Source organism: Dermochelys coriacea, chromosome 6, assembly GCF_009764565.3.
Source record: "Dermochelys coriacea isolate rDerCor1 chromosome 6, rDerCor1.pri.v4, whole genome shotgun sequence".
In the NCBI taxonomy this organism is placed as follows: Eukaryota; Metazoa; Chordata; order Testudines; family Dermochelyidae; genus Dermochelys; species Dermochelys coriacea.
In genome coordinates, this window is record NC_050073.1 from 4,833,213 (window position 1) to 4,846,481 (window position 13,269).

General features: G+C 49.3%; 2 protein-coding genes across 4 annotated transcripts in view; both read right to left on the reverse strand.

The window, feature by feature from the left end:
* LOC119856526 (zinc finger protein 572-like) overlaps positions 1-13,269 on the reverse strand; it is a 568,866-nt gene that overhangs the window by 537,580 nt on the left and 18,017 nt on the right. The window lies entirely within an intron of this gene.
* LOC119856536 (zinc finger and SCAN domain-containing protein 2-like) lies at positions 1,015-7,274 on the reverse strand. Of its 2 annotated transcripts, none has more exons than XM_038404148.2 (2): positions 7,066-7,274; positions 1,015-3,540 (listed from the first exon to the last, which is right to left on the reverse strand). In XM_038404148.2, exons 1-2 carry the CDS (start codon positions 7,097-7,099, stop codon positions 2,312-2,314), a joined length of 1,263 nt encoding a protein of 420 aa, XP_038260076.1. In that variant the 5' UTR covers positions 7,100-7,274; the 3' UTR covers positions 1,015-2,311. The 2 variants fall into 2 exon arrangements, with proteins under 2 accessions (XP_038260076.1, XP_038260077.1); XM_038404149.2 differs by having other exon boundaries at positions 1,015-3,537; positions 7,066-7,254.

Genomic DNA, 13,269 nt, shown 5'->3' on the forward strand with positions numbered 1-13,269 from the left:
CAGCCTGGTTATACCCAGAGGGACCAATCAAGTGTGGGATCCCAATGTGCTAGGCATTGTACATATTGAAGAGACTGTCCCTGTCCCAAAGAGCTTATATGTATATATTGTGATAAAGTTCCTCCTCTGCCTTGGTGGGTCCTGCACTTATTGGCAGATTTGATTGCCTCAGAGATTCACGGCAGCCCTCAGTTTGGCCACTTTTGTTAGTGGCTCAAACCTGCCGTTCACTCAGCTAATCTCATCACTGGCCAGCATGGGGAAAGGGAGGAGAACAATCCCAGCAGTCTCTGCTCACCCACCTAGTGGGTTGGGGGATAGGCCAGGGACCTTCCCCTCTGGTGGGACCCACAGTCCAGGTCACCTCCTCTTGTATCAAATAGGGAGTTGAGGGGGATGGGGGGAACCCGGGTCCACCCTCTACTCCGGGTTCCAGCCCAGGGCCCTGTGGATTGCAGCTATCTACAGTGTCTCCTGTAACAACTGCATGGCAGCTACAACTCCCTGGGCTACTTCCCCATGGCCTCCTCCCAACTCCTTCTCTATCCTCACCACAGGACCTTCCTTCTGATGTCTGATAATGCTTGTACTCCTCCGTCCTCCAGCAGTACTCATTCTCATTCTCATTCTCATTCTCATTCTCATTCTCAGCTTCTTGCATGCTTCTTGCTCTCAGCTCCTCGCACGCACCTCACTAACTGAAGTGAGGTCCTTTTTAAAACCAGGTGCCCTGATTAGCCTGCCTGTCCTAATTGATTCTGGTAGCTTCTTAATTGGTTCCAGGTGTCCTAATTAGCTGGCCTTAACTGGTTCCAGCAACTTCCTGGTTGTTCTGGAACAGCCCATTATTTTACTTGGGGGTAAAGGCACCTGCTTAATCTGGGGCTAATATATCTAGCTTCGATCACTCTCCTGTAGCCATCTGGCCTGATCCTGTCACAATATATATATAAATATATATATAATAAAACTAGGTTTGGCAGAATTTTTAAAAATAATTTCAACAGTTAATACCAATGTTTATTTTTAAGCATTTATTTTTATCTCCTTAAATTTTCACAGTTGCCAGAAATTAAGTGGGGAGGGTCAGATAATTATTTAATGATAGCAGATGTTGAGATTCAAAAAAATTAAAGTTTTATAAACCATTAAAACCAAATTGTCAATATCACATGTCAAAATATACAAAGTCAATATCCTGACATCACCAAATCCTACCTATTCATTCACTAGAGAATTTGTAACAAGCTTATTTCCAGTCACTGGATTTTGACTCCAAGAAGTTCTGAAGCAGCATTTTTCTTACTTTGCCTATCTGTAAATTTTGATTATCACTGGAAATATTTTGTCACTGGTTTGTGTGTGCACGGTGAAATTGACAATTACCAACTAAAAATCTATTCCTTACAAGGCTTTATGTAGATTCACAGATTCTAAAGACATTGTGGTCATCTAGTCTGACCTCCTGTATCGTACAGTCCATAGAGCTTCCTCAAAATAATTCCTAGAGCAGAGCTTTCAGAAAAACATCCCATCTTGATTTAAAAATTGTCAGTGACGGAGAATCCACCACAGCCCTTGGTCAGTTCTCCAATGGCTAATTACTCTGACCATTAAAAAATTATGCCTTATTTCCAGTCTGTATTTGTCTGACTTCAACTTCCAGCCACTGGATTGTGTTAGATCTTTCTCTGCTAGACGGAAGAGTTCATTATTAAATATTTTTTTCCTACGGAATTACTTATAGACTGTGATCAAATCATCTCATAATCTTCTCTTTGTTCAGCAAAATAGATTAAGCTCCTTGAGTCTGCCACCATAAGGCATGCTTTCTAATACTTTAATCATTCTTGTGGCTCTTTTCTGACCCCTCTCCAATTTATCAACATCCTTCTTGAATTGTAGGTACCAGAACTGGACACAATATTCCAGCAGTGGTTGCAAAAGTGCCAAATACAAAGGTAAAATAACTTCTCTACTCCCACTTGAGAATCCCCTGTTTATGCATCCCAGGATTGCATTAGATCTTTTGACTACAGTGTCGCAGGGAGAGCTCACGTTCAGCTGATTATCCACCATAACTTCCAAATCTTTTCCAGAGTCCCAGCTTCCCAGGACAGTCCCCCATCCTGTAAGTCTGGCCAACACTCTATTCCCAGATATATACATTTACATTTAGCCGTATTAAACACAGGGTGTAACACAAGATGAACAAGGCACTAGCAGGGTTGGAAATAAGAGGCTACATGGGAGCCAAGTGATCAAATAAATAACCGTCCCAAAATGTTTAATGCCAACATTCAAAATCCCCTTAACCACATTCCTGAGCAGGAGTGAAGGAACGTGTGTGGATTCTCTGATGGGCAATAAGGTTTGAGCTCCGGCTGAAGCTCTTTCCACATTCAGGGCAGTTATAGGGGCGCTCCCCGGTGTGGGTGCGATGGTGTTTATTAAGATCAGAGCTGCCGACAAAGCTTTTTCCACAGTCGGGGCATTTATAGGGTCTCTCTCCCGTATGGGTTCTTTGGTGGGTGATAAGGTATGAGCTCCGACCAAAGCTCTTCCCACATTCAGGGCAGGTATAGGGTCGCTCCCCGGTGTGAATCCTCTGGTGCTTAATAAGAGCGGAGCTGTCGACGAAGCCACTCCCGCAGTTGGGGCATTTATAGGGTCTCTCTCCCGTGTGGGTTCTCAGGTGCCTATCGAGCCTGGAGCTTAGGCTAAACTTCTTCCCACACTCAGTGCAGACGTAAGGTTTATCCTCTGTGTGGACTATCCGGTGCCGGATGAGGTGAGAGCTCAGCGAGAAGCTTCTCCCACAGTCGGAGCATTTATAGGGTCGCTCTCCTGTGTGGGTGACTTGATGTCTAATAAGGTGTGAGCTTACACGGAAGCATTTTCCACACTGGGGACACTTATAGGGTCTCTCTACTTTATGGATCTCCTGGGGTGGGCTCAGAGAGTGGCTTTCTCCATGGTCAGGGCGTCTGTAGGGTCGCTCCCCTGTGTGGATTCTCTGGTGCTGCTTCAGGTTTGACTTCTGGTTGAAGCTCTTCCCACAGTCAGGGCATTTGTAAGGCCGCTCTCCAGTATGCACCATCTGATGCTGGAGCAGGCGGGAGCTCAGAGAGAAGCTTTTCCCACAGTCAGTGCATTTATAGGGTCGCTCCCCTGTGTGGATCCTCTGATGCTGCATGTGATTGGACCTCTGACTAAAACTCTTCCCGCAGACAGAGCATGTGTAGGGTTTTTCTCCCGTGTGGGATCTCTCATGGCGGATGAGCATAGAGCTCTGGGTGAAGCTTTTCCCACATTCGGGGCATTTATAGGGTCTCTCTGCTGTGCAGGTTCTTTGCAAGCCAAGGAGCTTCTTAGAACATTCTTCATCAGTGGGTTCTCCCTCTGTGTCTCCCTGCTGCCGTCCTCTCCTTCCCTGGCTATGGCCAGTGTCTCCCTGCTCAGGGCTCTGGGGCATCCCTTGCAGTTTTGAGCCCGCAGGCTCTTCTTGATGGGGATTCCTTTTCTTGGTCCTGGAACCTGCTGGGAGAGAGAGAGAATCGAGCTGGGGCTCATTCCCTGCTGGGGAGAGAAGGGGCAGCAAAGGGGTTTGTCACTGAGCAGAAAACCTGATGGGCAGGAAGTGAAACCTCTGGCAAGGCAGATCCTGGCTATGCCCAATGAATCGTTGGAGTTGTTATAGGCCTGGGCATCAGTGGAAGGCATCTACCCTGCCCAGAAGCATCATTTATACCACCCTCCCACTCTCCAGCTGCCCCCTCACTGTGATGTCATGGCTGCAGGTTCAGAAATCTGGAGGGTTTATGCAAATGAGCCAATCCCCTAATTTCCATATAATTATGCAAACAAGACTATGAATATAATATCCCCTCAAAAATAATAATAATTTTAAAAAGGGATTCTCCCCATTCTCTGTAGTCCCCTCTCAAGGTTTCCCTGACTTCACTCCCTTTGGCTCCCCACCTTGCACAATGTAATACCTGGTCAGAGGGACATGGCCTAGAATATAAGTCTCTATGCACTGCTGTAACCATAGAGAACACGTCTCTCTAATCCGCCTGTAACCACAGAGATGGGCCTAGAAGAATGCACGTCTCTTTGGCCCACCTGTAACCAAAGAGTCAGGGCTTAGGCTGCATATTCCCAACCCTACCCCCCAGTAAATAGCGATGGGACTCAGAGCACAAATCTCCCTGCCCTCCCAGTAACCATAGAGACCCAGCGTAGAGTGTGCATCTTCCAGGCTCAACCACAACCATAGAGACTATAGCTAGAGTGTGCACTTCCCTGGCTCCCCCGTATCCAAAGAGATGGGGCCTAGAATGTGCATTTCCCCATGCCTGCATGTAAGCATAGAGCAGGGCGAAGCATGCACATCTCCCCAATTCCGCTGTAACCATAGAGATGGGGCCTTGAGTGCACATCTCCCCAATTCCGCTGTAACCATAGAGATGGGGCCTTGAGTGCGCATCTCCCCAATTCCACTGTAACCACAGAGACAGGGCCAAGCATGAACATCTCCCCAGCTCTGCTGTAATCATAGAGATGAGGCCTAGAGTGTGCATCTCCCTAATTCTGCTGTAACCATAACAATGAGGCCTAGAGTGCCTGTTTCCCCATCACGGGGTGACTGGCCCCTTTAAGGGGAAATGGGCCCAGCTCCACCTGTGCCGTAATTAATGGCATCCCAGCCTGAGGCTGCAGGAATAATGGGGTTGGATCTTAGTATGGTGAACACCTGGGCCTCATAACTGAAAGGCTTAAGAGAACACAGTGAGGGGCTTGATGTAGAGCAGAGATGATGACCCATGCCATGCCATGCCAGTTCAATTCAATTCCATTCCTGTGATGGGGCCCTAGAATGAGGGGCCAGGCTCCAGGGATGCCGTCCTGTGGCCAGTGTTCCGCAAGAGAAACGGAACTGATGAGGAGTCCTGGAGGGATGAGAGGCCCAAGCGTGGAGAGGGCTGAGAAATGCTTTGGGAGTTAAAAGAACAGGAATACTTGCGGCACCTTAGAGACTAACAAATTTATTAGAGCATAAGCTTTAATGGGCTACAGCCCACTTCATCGGATGCATAGCATGGAACATATAGTAAGAAGATATATATGTATTATTACAGAGAAGGTGGAAGTTGCCATACAAACTGTAAGAGGCGAATTAATTAAGATGAGCTATTATCAGCAGGAGAAAAAAACTTTTGTAGTAATAATCAAGATGGCCCATGTAGACAGTTGACAAGAAGGTGTGAGGATACTTATCATAGGGAAATAGATTCAATATGTGCAATGCCCAGCCACTCCCAGTCTCTATTCAAACCCAAGTTAATGGTATCTAGTTTGCATATTAATTAAAGCTCAGCAGTTTCTCATTGGAGTCTGTTTTTGAAGCTTTTCTGCTGCAAAATTGCCACCCTTAAATCTTTTACTGAGTGGCCAGAGAGGCTGAAGTGTTTTCCTACCGGTCTTTGAATGTTATGATTCCTGATGTCAGATTTGTGTCCTGATGTCAGATTTGTGTCCTTTTTCTCCGCAAAAGAATAAATGCTCTAATAAATTCGTTAGTCTCTAAGGTGCCACAAGTACTCCTGTTCTTTTTGCGGATACAGACGAACATGGCTGCTACTCTGGAACTTGTCATCATGCTTTGGGAGCGTTTAATTTTGTTTGTAGTTTTGAGTTCTATGGAGAAGCCCTGGGATCTGCTACTCTGTGAAAGAAGAGTGTGATTTTGCTTGGTTCTGTTTAATTTAGAAGGAGTGAATTTGGGGTGTATTAACAGGAATGTTGTGTGTAAGACACAGGAGGTAACTGTCCTGCTCTACTCAGCACTGAGAGACACCCCAGCTGGAGAACGGTGTCACAGTCTGGGCACCAAATTTTAGGAAAGATGCTGAAGAGAGTCCAGAGAACAACAACAAAAACAATAAAAGATTCAGAAAACCTGACCTCTGAGGAAAGGTTAAAAAACCCAGGGCATGTTCAGTCTTGAGAAAAGAAGACTGAGGGGGGGACCTGATAACAGTCTAAAAATATGCCAAGCGATCAACTGAAGGCAGGACAAGAAGCAACGGGCTTAATCTGCAGCAAGGGAGCTTTAGGTTAGATATTAGGGAAAACTTTCTAACTCTATGGATAGTTCAGAGGCAACATCTTCTGGGACTGGATGTTGTGGAGTCCCCGTCATTGGAGGTTTTTAAGAACAAGCTGGACAAACCACTGCCAGGGATGGTCTAGGTTTACTTGGTCCCACCTTAGCACAGGGGGATGGACTTACATTTTTATGATTTTGCAGTGGGACCAGGGGGGAGGTGGGTGAAGGGACTGTGAAGAGGCCAGTGTGGGGCTTGACCAGTTACAGCTGGACTTGGATATCCCGGAAGGGCATTGAACTTGAAGTGTGACCTGGCTTGAGGGCTGAGTCACCCAGAAAAACACCACTGCAAAGCCAGATCAACCGACAAACGGGGGTGCTGAAGCTAGACGAATCCCTGTTGTGTCCTGACCCCAGAAGGTGCTTGGGTGGTGAGTGCACCCCCATAACACTTCCCATAGCCACAGAGATGGGGTCTAGCAGCACCTCTCCCATCCTTCCCTGCACATGCACACCCGGACCTTCCCCACTTGCACACGTGTGTGCACCCCCGCCTCCCCATGTACACCCATCCTCTCGCCCTGTCACCTGCACACACTGCCTCCGCTCCCTGTGTGGATGGAAAGAGAACCTGGGTGGGGTGGGCGGTGTGTGTGTGTGTGGGGGGGGCAGTGTTCAGGGAGACGCTGCTGCTCAGGAAGGGCAGGGGATTGCGGAGGATTTAGGGTTGTCTTGGGGACACGGGGGGGGGGTCGGGTCTCCAGCTGTTGCTGATGGGGACGGAGAGGCAGAGTCAGCACTTGGGGATGTGACCCCCTCTATCTATGGGTGGTGAGGTTCCAGGGGTGGTTCCCTCAGGAATCTAACGGGGTGCGGAGGAGTCCTGAACCGAAGCCTCCCCCCGGGGCGCCCCGAGCCCCCAGATCCCCGGGGGGGGGGCAGCTGCTCCTCACCCAGCGAGGTCAAGGTCTTGTCATTCTCCTGCATGACGTCCCTGCAGAGCGGCCTCGGAGTCTCCCCCAGAAGCCCCCACTCCGCCCGGGGAGAACCACCAGGGAGCCCCCGCCCCCGCCCCCAGGGCCGCTGGGGCAGGAGCGAAGAGGGTGGGAACGGGCTGGGAGCCTGTCCACGTTGAGCGCAGTCCCCGCCGCAAGGGGCTCTGGGAAATGGAGTCTCCCTTTGCAATGCACCCTGGGCCGGGTTGGCCCTTGACTCGGGGGCGTGCGGGAGGTTTCAGCGCCAGCTGCTTTTGCAGGGGCGTGCTGCGGGTGGGGAGCTGCACCCTCCCCTGTGGCGAGGGAGGGCGAGGGAGCCCCGCAGGGGCAGGGGATGGGGATGGGGATGGGGCAGGGGATGAGCAGCAGGCAGGCTGCCGTGAGACCGGAGAGGCAGGGAGGGGACGGGTCCGTGTAGGGCAGTGGTCTCCAACCCTTTCACACCCAGGATCACTTTTTGAAAGTAAGGGCCACCCAGGATCCAGTCGCGCCCCTTCCCCGAGGCCCCGCCCCACTCACTGCCCCCCTTCTGCCGCCGATCACTCGCTCTCCCCCACCCTCACTCATTTTCACGGGGTTGGGGTGCGGGAGGGGGCTCTGGCTTGAGCCTGGGGCAGGGGTTAGGGTGCAGGAGGGGTTGAGAGGTGCAAGCTCTGGGAGGGAGTTTGGGTGCAGGAGGGGGCTCCGGGCTGGGGCAGAGTATTGGGGTGCAGAAGAGGGTGCGGGGTGTGGGCTCTGGGAGGGAGGGTCAGGGCTGGGTTGCAGGAGGGAGTATGGGGTGCTGGCTCTGGGAGGGAGGGTCAGGGCTGGGTTGCAGGAGGGAGTATGGGGTGCTGGCTCTGGGAGGGGGGGTCAGGGCTGGGGCAGAGTGTTGGGTGCAGGAGAGGGTGGGTGTGCTGGCTCTGGAAGGGGGGTCAGGGCTGGGGTTTGGGGTACAGGAGGGGGTTCAGGGTGCTGGCTCCAGGAGGGGACTCAGGGTTGGGGTGTGGCCTCCCGCCAGGCAGCATTTACCTCTGGCGGCTCCTGGTTGGTGGTGTAGTGTGGCTGCCGCTAAGGCTGTGCTTTGGATGATTTTGTTAGCTGTTTAAAAAAAGGCAGCGAAACTGAGAGTCGAGAAAGAACTGGGGGGCTCTCAGCAGGTCCCAGCTTCCCCCTTTGCTCCCGGACAGTCTCTGAGCCGGTGTTGCTCATTCCTCACCTGTGTGGGCGCCTCTTGGGATCTCACTCCCCTCAGATCCCTGGAGATCCAGGACCCTCAGCTCTTCCCCTCGCTCCATCTGGGAGATCTCAGGGATGGGGAAGGAAACCGATGAGACAGTGCTTTGTTAAATCTACCCCAAAGGGCTCAATATCCTGACCCTGTTCTCTGATGAATTTAGTTGAGCATAAGCTTTCGTGAGCTACAGCTCGCTTCATCGGATGCATTCAGTGGAAAATACAGTGGGGAGATTTATATACATACACAGAGAACATGAAACAATGGGTTTTATCATACACACTGTAAGGAGTGCATCCGATGAAGTGAGCTGCAGCTCATGAAAGCTTATGCTCAAATAAATTTGTTAGTCTCTAAGGTGCCACAAGTCCTCCTTTTCTTTTTTGCAAATAGAGAACTGTACTACTCTGAAAACTGTAAGGAGAGTGATCACTTAAGATGAGCTATTACCAACAGGAAGGAACGGGGGAAGGAGCAAAACCTTTTGTGGTGATAATCAAGGTGGGCCATTTCCAGCAGTTAACAAGAACCTCTGAGGAACAGTGGGGGGTGGGGTGGGGGGAGAAATTGAAGTGTTCTCCGACTGGTTTTTGAATGTTATAATTCTTGATGTCTGATTTGTGTCCATTTATTCTTTTACGTAGAGACTGTCCAGTTTGACCAATATACATGGCAGAGGGGCATTGCTGGCACATGATGACATATATCACATTGGTAGATGCGCAGGTGAACGAGCCTCTGATAGTTGGCTGATGTGATTAGGCCCGATGATGGTGTCTCCTGAATAGATATGTGGACAGAGTTGGCAACGGGCTTTGTTGCAAGGATAGGTTCCTGGGTTAGTGGTTCTGTTGTGTAGTGTGTGGTTGCTGGTGAGTATTTGCTTCAGGTTGGGGGGCTGTATGTAAGCAAGGAAATCAATCAAATCAGACGTCAAGAATTATAACATTCAAAAACCAGTCGGAGAACACTTCAATCTCTCCGGTCACAGGATTACAGACCTGAGAGTGGCTATCCTTCAACAAAAAAACTTCAAAAACAGACTCCAAGGAGAGACTGCTGAATTGGAATTAATTTGCAAACTGGATACAATTAACTTAGGCTTGAATAGAGACTGGGAGTGGATGAGTCATTACATAAAGTAAAACTATTTTCCCATGTTATTTCTCCCCCCAGCCCACCCCCCACTGTTCCTCAGAGGTTCTTGTTAACTGCTGGAAATGGCCTACCTTGATTATCACCACAAAAGGTTTTCCTCCTTCCCCCCCTCCTTCCTGCTGGTAATAGCTCATCTTAAGTGATCACTCTCCTTATAGTGTGTATGATAAAACCCATTGTTTCATGTTTTCTATGTGTTTATATAAATCTCCCCACTGTATTTTCCACCGAATGCATCCGATGAAGTGAGCTGTAGCTCACGAAAGCTTATGCTCAAATAAATTTGTTAGTCTCTAAGGTGCCACAAGTACTCCTTTTCTTTTTTGCGAATACAGACTGACACGGCTGCTACTCTGAAACCTGTTCTCTGATGGGGGCGCATGGATGCTGCACTGTAGGAGTGACAGTCTCTGTGCTGCTGGGTTTGGGGGCTGCAGGGACTGATTTCCCAGAAATGTAAGGGTTTGAGGAAGAGCCCTGGGCTCCATCCCCAGCTCTGGGAGGGGAGTGGGGTCTAGTGGGTTAAAGTGGGAGCATGGGGGCTGGGAGTCAAACCCAGGTATGTCAAAATCCTACAGCTCCTAATCCCTGAGCGGCAGTAGCTCCTCACCCAGCGAGATCAGAGTCTGGTAATTCTCCTGCATGACGTCCATGTAGAGCTGCCTCTGCCCTTCCTCCAGGAGCCCCCACTCCACCTGGGAGAAATACACAGCCACCTCTTCAAACAGCACCTAGAACCACAAGGGACCCTACTCAGCACCTGCTGGTCCCCAGTGCCGGGGCAGGAACTAAGGGGGTGGGAATAGGCTGTGGGTAGGATTCTGTCCCACAATTAGTGCAGTCCCCTTTGCAAAGGACTCTGGGAAATGGAGCTTCTCTTTGCAGTGCATAGTAGGGCAGGGTTGGCCATTGATTCTGGACCTGCTGGAGATTTTAGATCCACCTCCTCTTGAATATTTATGACGGGGTGGAAAGCTGTAACTCTCTACTCCCCACGTCACAGACACTGCCCAGGACTCAAGGGTTCCAGCCCCAACTCTGCAGTGCTTAATTTGTGCCAGGGCTGAGCCCCGGCACCTCTAGGCTTGGGCACTTCAGAGCCCCAGCACCTCTGGGCTTGCTGCATCAGTTATGAACATGAAAAAAAAATTGCTTGAGCCCTGGCACCTCTTTCATTACAATTTGAGCACTGCAACTCTGGGAGGGGCATGGGGTGAGTGGATTAGATTCCATGTCGTAATATCTTGGGGCTGCTGGTAGAATCTGCCTGAGAAACATTCACTCATGTAGGCCTGGTCCGTATTTTATAGATGGGGAAACTGAGGCACAGAGCAGGGAAGAAACTGGTATACAGTCATATAGTGAGACAGTGCTGGGAACAGCTATCTAGCTAAGATACATCAGTGGGGACCAGAGAAGTAGTATCTGAGTGCCTCACTATTTATAATGTATTTATCCTCACAACACCCTCTGCGAGGTGGGGCAGAGCTATTATCCCCATAGTACAGATGGGGAAACTGAGACACAGAGCAACTAAGAGCCAGCTCCTCAAAGGTTTTTAGGTGCCTAAAGATGCAGAAAGGTGCCTAGTCTTGAATTAAGTAGGCACCTAAATACCTTTGGGGATCTGGCTGTGATGACTTTCCAAAGGCCACATAGAGAGTCTGTGGTGAAGCAGGAAATTGGAATCAGTCAGTGGGCCATCCTTCTTCTCTTAGAAAATAGAACTCAGGAGTCCTGAGGCTTACTGATGCTTCCCCCATATGATTCCCATCACATCCTGTGTTGGTGCAGCACCTGCATAATGCGGGCCTGGCTCATGACTGGGGCTCCTAGGTGCTACCATAATACATCAGTGACACTATGCCCCATATTCGTCATAGAGATATTGTTATATGAATATGGCATAACTAAGATATGTTTTATGCAAGATGGGTCATGTGCAGTATCATTGGAAAGGTGATGATGTACTGAGTATGATTATCCTATTTGTATGCATGTATCATTTCTGTATCTGAAATTTTGATTATTGACTATGTAACAATTACAGCTGTGTTTACACTTGGGGAATGCCCACTGGACAGTAGGGAATCAGCCTGGATGGGCCATCAGGGAGAACAATAGGACTCTGAAGATGCTAATCTCCTACCTTTCTGGGATGCTGCTTTGACACTGCAGGGTCATGTGATCATGTCACCTGGTACTGGACCCCATCTTGGCCTACTAGTATTTTTCCATTAATGGGGGGGGGGGACCAAACTCAGAAACAAAGGATTCCTGCAATATATATAAATCCTATTTAGGGCAGGGAAGTGAGTTAATCTCGGTTGGTTCTTCACTGAATCCCCGCCCAGGATGACTGCTGAAAACACCTAAGAGTGATTGGGGGAAGAAAGGACTGGACCCAGGCTAGAAGGTGTCTAGCCTGTGAATGGAATATCTGGCCTTTCTAAGTTGCAAGAAAGAGAAGTCTGTCTTCAAGAAACTTTGCAACCAGCTTAAAACAACATTTAGGGTGAGAAATTACTACTTGTAGCCAGTTTTTTTAGTGTATTAAGATTAGTTTGTGTGTTTTATTTGCTCAGTAATCTGTTTTGATCTGATAGCTATCACTTATAATCGCTTAAAATCTATCCTTTGTAGTTAATAAACTTGTTTTGTTTTCTCTAAACCAGCTTGTGCAATTCATAACTGGGGCCAAAAAGCTGTGCATATCTTCCTCCACATTGAAGGAGGGAGCGATTTCCATGAGCTTACACTGTACAGACTTTTGAGCGGTGCAAGACAATACAATTTTGGGTTTACAAGTCCAGAGGGGATGTGCTCTTGAGTGCTGGGAAATTCCTGAGCTGAGTCGTCCCACACAGAGCTGATCTCAGTGTCTGTCTTTCTGCAGCTGGGTGTGGCCCTACCTGTGTGGGTGCTAGGGGAGGCTTGAGGTCCTGGTTTAGCAGGACAGGGTGTGGAAGCCCAGGCCAGTGGAACAGGTGGGCTCAATGGTACTGCAGTAAAATCAGATGGCACCCTGGAAGCAGGGGGCAACCCATCACAACACCTAATAAATAACATACAGTATCAAACACAGTGTGGTCCTGGTGCCTGACCAGTGTTCCTAGGTGTTACCATAATCCAGCTAATAAATAATGTACAGCATCCACCATGGTGTGGTCCTGGAGCCTGACTGAGGCTCCTAGGTGTTCCAATAATATGTGCTACCTCTGACTGGTCCATCTTCTGTATGGACCCTCTCATGTATCCCCCATACGGTCCAGTACCCAAGCACTGTGCTTCTCCCTCCAACTCTCTCTCTCTCACACACACACGCTTCTTCCATGTAATGAAAGAGAGGGTTGGCCACAGCCAGACGATCCACTCAATTTATTGTGAGCTGATGGCTCATATTGATGCCACCGGTGGGGGGGAGAGAGGGCCTGACGGAGAGATATCAGTGCTTGTTTTCACCTCTCAGCCCAGCTGAATGGGACCTGAGCCAAGGAGCGAACATAAGGCAGTAGAAACCCAGAGGTTATGGGTTTGAGCCCCATGAATAGACCAACCGAGGGAGTATGGGTACATAATCCAGTGACCCTCAGGCTAGCTGTAACCTGTGCTAACAGGGTGCCTATGTCCCTCCCTAACAGCTAAATGATGGGCTTGTCAGTGACACTTAGGCAACACATCCTTTATTGCTGACAGGAGGGAGGCATAGGTCTAGAAACAGAGGTACTAGGTTCAATCCCCGGTGGGGAGAGGTGAGACACAATGTAGTGATGTGCCCCATGGGGGCC

Coding starts and splice junctions, on each gene's coding strand:
- LOC119856536 (XM_038404148.2), bottom strand. CDS start 7,099: ATGCAGGAGAATGACAAGACCTTGACCTCGCTGG. Junction 3,541..7,065: donor CAAGACCTTGACCTCGCTGG/GTGAGGAGCAGC, acceptor TCTCTCTCCCAG/CAGGTTCCAGGACCAAGAAA.